The 9,211-nt window shown below is 36.5% G+C and overlaps 1 protein-coding gene across 2 annotated transcripts; it reads right to left on the bottom strand.

The window, feature by feature from the left end:
• Positions 1-165: 165 nt before the first annotated feature.
• Positions 166-7,926, bottom strand: yif1b (Yip1 interacting factor homolog B (S. cerevisiae)). 2 transcript variants are annotated; one of them, XM_041994310.1, is made up of 8 exons: positions 7,729-7,926; positions 5,921-6,023; positions 5,680-5,809; positions 5,423-5,527; positions 4,962-5,098; positions 3,500-3,655; positions 3,285-3,378; positions 166-1,741 (listed from the first exon to the last, which is right to left on the bottom strand). In XM_041994310.1, the coding sequence occupies exons 1-8, from the start codon at positions 7,772-7,774 to the stop codon at positions 1,586-1,588; spliced, it is 927 nt and encodes a 308-aa protein (XP_041850244.1). In that variant the 5' UTR covers positions 7,775-7,926; the 3' UTR covers positions 166-1,585. The 2 variants fall into 2 exon arrangements, with proteins under 2 accessions (XP_041850244.1, XP_041850245.1); XM_041994311.1 differs by having other exon boundaries at positions 7,738-7,926.
• Positions 7,927-9,211: the final 1,285 nt, after the last annotated feature.

Raw genomic sequence — 9,211 nt, 5'->3', positions numbered from 1 at the left:
ATTGTTGCATTTCTCAAGTTATACAAGCTTTAGGCTTTTGTAAATACTTGTGTAGTTAAAAGATAAATTTGTTCAGATATAGTATATAAATCTGTGCTTTAAATTCAGTGTCTTGCTACTCATTGTCAAGCTGAAAATGTCATAGTGAAGCACGACATGAAAATATGATGCTCTGAATACTTTATATCACAGATCTCTGAAAATAAAATTCCAACTTGATACACTGTTGTCATTGTTAGTATTTTTTCTTTTTAAAGTTAAAATTTACTTGTCATTGTCAAAAGTTTTGTACTTTGTATGGCTGATTAATCATTTTTGTTGGAAATTAGCTGCAAACATTTGACATTAAAAAACATCTTGGGGAACTAGCACAAAACAAAACATCTCCCAGCTTCATCAGTCAGGTTTTATTCATCAGTCACATTTCAGTGGCTTCTTTTCATCAGCTTCATTTGTGCTATCAGGTCACTTTGACATCCAGGCTGAGATCAACTCATGACTAATGTTGAAGTGCTTAATTACCTGCTACATGTACACAGTCCTTAAAAAGATGCTTCCTAGTTTATGCAACTCAGTTAACAGACACCAGGTTTTAAGCTTTTCCAACTAATAAAAATGTAAAACTGCATTTTATTTGTTTATTTTCCAGAAATAATTTCAGTCAGTGTGAAATATCTGGGTCAAAATCTTAATATTTGCAACACAGAAAGGAGACAGTTTGATAATGGCACAAAACCACAAGCTCAAGGAGATGATTCTGACATTAAAATACAGTATTTCAAGTTTTCCGAAGACAGTTTCTGCAGAACAAACGTCTCATTTTCGCCTTTCTTATTCCATCTTTCTTTCAATTTGAAAAGCAGTAAATAAAGATTTAAAGGGAAATCAAAACTTATGTTCATGAAGGCTGCATTGCAATGTCACTACTCTTTACAGTTAATCTCTATTCAAGAGGTTTCAGTCAGCAAAGCGCACGTACGTAACAAATCACAAAAGATTCAACATTTAAAATGGGTCTTACACTCAGACCAGATACATAAACCTTCTTTCCAGATTCTGTTTGTGACAGAAGTATCTTTCCACAGTACCAGTCATTTCTCAAACAACCAACAGAAGAAATGGACGGTGTGTATGAGGTGTGTGTGCTTTTTGTTGCGCTTTGGTTTGATTATTACTGATGACAAGCAAACCAAAGCGCCACCTACAATAATACTTCAGATATCCACAAACATAAAAAAAATATTCCTAAAGACAACAATTAACAAATAATTAAAGAGTATAGAAATAAAGAGTATAAAGCCATTTGTTCTTGCTACAAACTTTGAAGAAAGTACATACAAATAAACATAAAAGGCAATACTAACAATCTGACTGTGCTGATAAAAAAGGCTGTTACGCCTCACATCTTTATCATCTTGTAGCATGTTGTGTTCTGCTCCACGAGTCTTGTAATCCTGTCAATATGTTGCTTTATTTCCTCCAAGTTCAGCTCCTTTGATATGTGTGTAAGATAAGGGATGAGACGCCATTCGGAAAGCCAAGTTTTTCATCACAAAAATGGATGTGCACCTCTGTGCTGTAGCTTTTATCTGATGAGATGATAGGTAAGCCAGTACATGAAGATGGGCTGTGCTGCTGCTATGGACATGGTGAGGTACATCCTGAGCTGGTTTCTGGCTCCTCTAACCACCCGTCCCTCAGCCGCAGCCTCAGATAACAACTTCAGACGCAGGGTTCGGATCTGCGGAGAAGTCAGTAAGACATCCTTAATCAGCCATTGGTCACCCAGCTACCTCATAGCTTCATTTGCATTGAATTTGAAGGATGACTGGTTGTCATCCTTCATCCTGCACTTGGCTTGCACCAAATACTTTCTCTTTTGGTGTAAAAATAACAATAAAAAAAGACCAGATCCTCAAATGTAAGAATGCAAACAGAGGTTTTTTTAGACTTTCAATTAACTGAAAACATATCATCTTAGAGACAAAGCAAAACAATCCAGTTGGGTCAAATTATGTTTGTTTCATTGCCCCTAGCATATGCAGTTTGTGAGCATGTAATACGTAATCAGGTATGACTTAGGTGGCGATGACCTAGAGAACAAGAAAGGTGAGTCCAGAGAAAAGCATTGTAAAGTGTGCAAATGAAGCCTGTACATAACAAAAGACAATGGCCCTCCTTTATTAAACAAACATGGAAATAACGCACATCTGATCACAAGACCTTACGATGTACAAACGATGTCAAACCATTCATTTTTAATATTGATAATTGCCCATGCCTGGTAAGTGAAACTCACAATTCTTTATTTAAAAATAAACGTGACATGAGATCAATGAAAACATTAAAGAAATTAATAAAACTTTTTCAGACTACTAAACGTTGTCTATGTTTATTTACATTAGCTAAGCATTGTTGTGTTCAAGGTTCTGTTATATGAAGCCAATTTTTATAGCCTACTAATAAGAATTGGTAGCATATAGCATTTTCACCTGTCCAGTGAAGAACTGCACATTTTAGTGCACAGCATGGGAAACATTAGCCTACGCATTAAATAAAGCACTTCTATAACTTTAGGACTACTTTACTTGTTAGAAAACACAGATCAGCTCCTGTCTTCTCCGGATAGCCTCCAGTGGAGGCTGTCCTGGGCTGGGTTCCCTGGGCATCCACTCCTCTGACTGTGTCGAGGCATCAAAAGGCTCCATTAGCCATAGCATGGTCAGGACAGAATTATGTTGCAGACTTCCTCCAGAGAGTAAAGCAGTGTTCACCTCACTGGTCCAGGACACATGTATTTATTATTACTTCAAATTGTATAATGATTAATGGGCCTATTAAATTTGAGCTATTCTAATTGTCATGTCTGGGCTTAGGCTGTTTATCATATTTGTTATTTTGCCAAATCATTTTAAGTGCATCGGTGTGCACTCGAAGCATATCAGTAAGCTATTTTATTTGTTTTATTGAATCCTTTTTAATAAGTTTTTTTTTTTTTTGCAAATGGTTTAATTCTGAGTATTGAATATGTGGCTGCTTATGCTTACATGACAGTCTGAAGTTTTTAATACTTATTTTCAGGGTCTGCTGTGCTGCACCGCAAATCCACACTACCTCAAACTTGCGTACATGATCTCAGACCTGTTATGAGATTTGATCGTATTCTACGCTTATGACTAAATTAATAAATGCCGAGCCTTTCATGGAAATGGTCGTGCGCCCATATTTCCATCGTACATTCATTTGATAAATGAGGGCCATAGTGAATAAATGCTTGTACTCACCATAAAGACAAAGATGGCGGCACAGCACCACAGTAGAGAAAGATAATATGCAGGCCTGCCAAACAAAAGTCCTGCTACTATGCCTACAATCATCCTGGAGAAACAAAGAAAGAGAGATATGATATTATATTATATTAAGGATGACATTCACAAAATGGGGAAAAAAAGATGTTTGGGCAAAAACAAACTCTTAACACAGACTGACATTTACATACCCAACATATTTGTATCCAGAAAAAGCTAGGAGGTCTATGGTAGTGAGGTCTGTATTTACAGTGACGAGGTAAAGTGACAGCAGGACTGCCAGGACTTCCATGATCAACCACACCAATGCTGAACTGGCTTGAACTCCCAGCAGCTCTGGAGAAAACCTGTGGAGGACACAAAGTAACACAGATGACAGATTTATATACACTAATACTGATGACACTTTCCTACCATCAGTCTTATCACAATGCTACTAGAATACTGAATAAATCCTCCCTGATTTTACTGTTTGTTAAAAGTTTCTGTTTTCTCAAATAACAAGTTAAACAAAAACAGGATGTTGGTAGTTTCAGCTACAGAAGACTGGTGCAAATGTATGACGTGCACATTTCTGTTGTCATTAAATCTAACATCATATTTTTAGCATAAATCAGGGGTTGTGACTCAAAAAGGTTCAATCCAATCCAATATATTTATAGAGCACTTTAAGCACAACACTGTTAACCAAAGTGCTGAACAATAAAAGAACTAATTTATAAAACATGTATATCTATGAATACACTAAAACATAGGCCAAAAACATGAACAGTCAAGAAATAAGAAAATGACCAAAAACAATAAAACCTTAAAAACTCATAAAAACATCCCCTAAACTAGTGTTAAAAGCCAAAGAAAATAGGTGGGTTTTAAGAAGAGTTTTAAAAACAGACAGAGAGGAGGCTTATTTTAAGTTTGAAGACAGCTGATTCCACAGCGAAAGCCTGATCCAAAGTTTCAGCCTCGTCTTAGGAAGGACCAGGAGCTGCTGGTTAGTAAACAATAACCCGTTAAGGCCTGACCCATGAAAAAATGGTAAGAAAAGTGCACATTTTTTTTAAATATGAAGTCTTTATCTGGCCCTGTAACAAAAAAAAGTACTTTTTTGGGGGGGGGGGGGTTATCTACCATTTATTACCATGTGATATATTAAAAATATTATAATATGGTTTTCTGCTTCTGGGTATCTATTAGGGGACAGAAGACAACAGGACTTTGAGCAAAGTTTATACCATAAATTGAAAAATGTCTCAGAAACTGTCACCTCGGGTTCTTATGGGTTAAAAGTAGTGATGGAGTGCAGGGGTTAAGCAGGTCAGATAGATAGGGTGGTGCTTAACCATTCAAAGATTTATTCTTTAAAAGAAGAACTTTAAATTGGACTCTAAAACTAACAGGAAGCCAGTGAAGTGAAGCAAGAACTGGAGAGATGTTCTCTCTCTTTTTTAATGAAACCGACCTAATTTTGGCTAACGTGATGACTTGGCTAGATTGATGACATACAAGTGAGGAACAATATTTAAGCTTCAGCACATAAACCTTGTTATCCACACTAAGTGCTATTTTATTTCATTAATTTATTTTTTAAAAGATATTAAGCACTGCATTTTGCAAAAATGCTTCACTTTGATATAAAGATGGATTTACATGTACCTGTTCTGTGTGCCGAGAGCCAGTCCAGCCACCAGGATGTATGTGATGAAGCCCATAGCAGGGATATAAAGATCAGGAGCATTCACATCAAAGCGTGGAGCCACAGGTGTGTCCTGCTGGTAGCTCACCTCCCAATTCTACAATAAAATTACATATTTAACAATACTGTATTGCCCATGCTGTAGGACTGAATATTTCATGTCTTCGATGTTGGACTTAAAACTTATTTAGATTATAACTAAAATTAGCAGAATGGCATGTCTAAAGTGTAAGATAATAAGTATGGTAATAATAAAAATAATAATAATAATAATAATAATAATAATATAAAATCATTCAAAGTATACATTTTATTCTTCAGGTCTGCTGGTTTTTTTTTTCCTTAACCTGAAGTAATCATAAAAAACTACACGACATGCCCTACAGAAAGATTTATGCATGATAGGTGGAGAAAATCTTACTTCGTGCATGTAAGGAAAAACCAGAAGGCCAAGCTTCTTCCCAACGTACACCGTGTCCACAGCAAAGTAGTATTTCAGCTTAGAAATTGGGATGAACCTGTCCAACTACAACAAGCAATCGCACAGACATACAAGTATTATTCGTTGTTGTATGTTCCTTCCAATTCAACCCCACTGACTGTGTGTGTGTGTACACACACACACACACACATATGTACAAACTATATGAAAAAACAAAACTATGGCCAAAGAGTTACATTTTTGTCCATCATTTCTCTTCCCTGGGATGCCAGTGAGCTGCCATATGCCATGGCCAGATTGGACATGGGATCTGACAGGAGGGACTGACCAGAAAATCCTGCTGCTTGAGGGTCAGCTGGCTGGTTCCTACCAACATGAAAGGAACGAGAATAGCTGGATTCAGCAACTCGGTTAATTAATTGGTCATTTATTGCTTTTTCCAGTCTAGCTTCAACCATGGCTAGGGATAGCTCTCACCTGTAGCCTCCCTGTGATCCAGGTCCAATTCCACTTGTATCCTCAAAAAGCTGGCTGCCATCTGAACCATCTACAGAACTGTTCCTTAGGCGCATATTAGGCTCTAAATAAAAATAGAAAGAGATCACAGAAGGAGATATGGCAAACATCTAAACAGATTCATACTTCTGGGATTGTTTTGCAATTTTAGAGCAGAATTAGTAAAGCAAGCCAACAGCTCAACTAAAGAATAATAATAATAATAAGCATTTTTGTAAATGAAGTTTACATGCAAAATCAATATTATCATCCATTTCTTAACTCTTAACTCTTTTAAACAGAGTCTGATAAAGTATTATTATCAATAACCACAAAAAAAAATGCAAGTACAGAGGATAATTTAACAAACTGATCAACATCTAATGAAGCAGTTACATAACGGTTAGGTTGAAATATGGTTATAGCTCTACCTCACCAATTAGTTGAACCACCATTACCATCCCAACATACATACTCAAGAAAGCTCAAGAAATCAATTGAATTATTGACTGAGGTAAGTCTGACACTGCTATACTTCACTCTGTGTCAAATCAAAACATTTAATATATTCTTCAGTTTCTCTCTCTCTCTCTGTGAGATCATTGCATGTATAAGCGTAGAAAAATTTCTTGCACAGACGTCATCTTTAATAACCTGACTTGTGATTTTGGGAGATGACGCTGGACTGAAAAAAGAAAGAAGCATTTTATAAAAACAGAACTACAGTCTGAAAATGCTTTGCACAATTACAAGCTGACAGAATGATAATAAGTTGCTTTGCAGCCACAAATACCAATATGTTCCCAATTTTTAAGCTCTGTGCACAAAAAAGAGCTCTTTAAGTCAATTCCCTGAAAGTGTTATATAATCTTACTCAAGATCAGATCACAGCAGATAACAGTCAAAACAACTTTTTGTTTCAATCTTGCTTACTTGTCATTAACAGGATAATACAAGAGGTATGACAGAGTAACACACACAAGTGATAATAATTTAAAAAAGGATTTCATGTTCTATGATTATTTTAGAAATCGTACTTAGCTACAGACTTTACTCGTTAAAAATACCTCCTCAAATTATTTACATTTGCCAATCACAAATTTAGATTTATGCTTTAGTAACAGAAACCCTACTAGTCACCAGTTTTTCATATTATTGTGTCAAGTAATTACATAGGACAATGGAGTACTACAGCATTACACCGATAACACTACAGTGCCACTACGCTTGGGATACTACTGTTACAATATCTACAGTAGCATAAAACAGATGACCTTATATCTTAAAAAATAAGGCGTGTCGCTATTTACATATTCTATCTTAAGTAAAAAAAACATCAACATTTAATATGTGAGTGTTCTGTGAAGATGACACGTTTATATTTTAGTTAGCTAGCATGTCTAAAAGACGTGTCATAGCAATTAAATATATCGGACCATAACACCACGGTTCGACTGGAGTTGTTTACAAATGCACCACACACGTATAGGCTATTTACCCAAATCAGAAGAGTCCAAAATAATAAATATTTATGGAGAATACGGTTAGCCAAAAAAGCCAGGAGTTCACCCTTTGGTAACATACTTAGCCGAAGCTATGGGCATCTAACTAAATGCCAATGAACATGAATTTGACGGTGTGTGAATATTTTAAGTTCTATTAATTTGATTTTTTTTAGCCTTAAACGACTGAGGACAACAAGCTACCCTTAAAATGTGCGGTGGTTTCCAAAAAGCTTAGCAAAACATGCACCCGGCGAATTTACCGATTTGATTGATGAATGTACGTACGTAACTTACGCTGTCTGAACCCACTTTGAGCTGCAGTATAATCCATTTGAAACCGGCTTTATGTAAACAAAAGCCGTCAAATACCAACTCTATTATTCAGGTGGAATTATTACTCGTTAGCAAGCTGTACAAGGAAGTAGCAATCATTCATAAAATTTAGACGGAAGCGAACGTTCCTCCTACTTCTTCTTCTTCTTCTTCTGCTGCTTCTTCTACTTCTTCGGGTGTGGCAGATTACACGTGACTGGGGCGTATTGCTGCCATCTACCGTTCGGTATTAATTTGCATGAAGACCAGATGGTCTTCATTCAAAGTAATTTCAGTTTTATGGTTTAATATGATGCAAAAACTCCAAAGGCTTCTTGATCATTGCCCAGCTGTTGTGGCCAAGTCCCAGCTTAGTGACTACTGGGTCTCTGTTTTTCAATGTCCTGGTGTTTCCCTGTCCTTATTTTTTCTTGCACTGCAAATATGCTCATCCTTTTCTGTTGTGCTTCCATGATCTTTGTCACTGCTCATTTTATGACTTAGTGATGGTTTTCAGGTATTAAGATATGGCCATTTGAGTCTCCACAAGGATGACACGGCAAATATAATCCTATTAAGTTGTCTTCCAGTGCTTTTTTCTCTAAGTGGTCTGCTCTTTCATTCCCCTCCACATGTGCTGGTACCCACAGAAACTCCACTTTACATCCTTTCTGTTTATTCTGTATATTGTTTGATATATTTCAGAGTGCATGGCTTTTCTGGTTTTAAAGTTCTGTTGTTGAATTGTGAGTAAGGCCTGGTACACACAAAGTTTTTTGTTACTCTGATGAGATTTTTTATCTGGTCTAGACCTCACGTGTGAGAAGAAGAATTCAGGCATGTAACAGTTTTGATCATACTGTGTGTGGTGTGCTCAGATAATCTCATCACAGAACAACACACACACATAACTGATCTACAATCTAGTCCTCTGACCCAGAAATCTCGTGTGGCCAAACGTGATCTAACAAAAATTTTGAAGATAGCAACATCCGGCAAAAAAACAAAGAAGAAACATAATGGTGTTGTGTTTTCCATAGCTATCCTGTCACTGCTGAGCAGGTATAGTTAAAAATGGGATCTGGAACCAGCCATGGTAGAATAGTTGACCAGCAAACTGGAGGACATGCATCAAAGTTTGTGTTTGGGTAATATTTTCAGTCTCTTATTCCTCAGAGAATTCACTTCCCACCCTCCCTTGTATTTTCTGATTACTTTAAAAAATTATGACCCAACTAAGGATTCTTTCTTGAATTCTAGTTTTGTGGGGTGCTATTATCATTCCTCCCACAGCATATCATACCCTTTTTAATTATTATCCAGGAACATTTAAACTGCTTCTTTTCTGGATATAGCTCAATTCACTTACATATAACAAAAGTCAGGGCTATAGGCCTATAAGAGCTCAGTTTCTTACTCTCCTTTCCAGGTTTTACATTTGAAATTCTTGCAGCAC

Source organism: Melanotaenia boesemani, chromosome 9 (genome assembly GCF_017639745.1).
Source record: "Melanotaenia boesemani isolate fMelBoe1 chromosome 9, fMelBoe1.pri, whole genome shotgun sequence".
NCBI classification, from domain to species: Eukaryota; Metazoa; Chordata; class Actinopteri; order Atheriniformes; family Melanotaeniidae; genus Melanotaenia; species Melanotaenia boesemani.
The sequence above is the reverse complement of the archived record's forward strand: the minus strand, read 5'-3'. Positions and strand labels throughout refer to the sequence as shown.

Bases quoted from the DNA above. Each gene is read 5' to 3' on its own strand.
- yif1b (XM_041994310.1), bottom strand. From the start codon at position 7,774: ATGGATTATACTGCAGCTCAAAGTGGGTTCAGACAGCGTAAGTTAC. The intron at 3,379-3,499 runs GTATGTAAATGT...TTGTTTCTCCAG, and splicing joins TCTGGATACAAATATGTTGG to GATGATTGTAGGCATAGTAG. The intron at 1,742-3,284 runs GTGAGTACAAGC...ACTTCTCCGCAG, and splicing joins CCGCCATCTTTGTCTTTATG to ATCCGAACCCTGCGTCTGAA.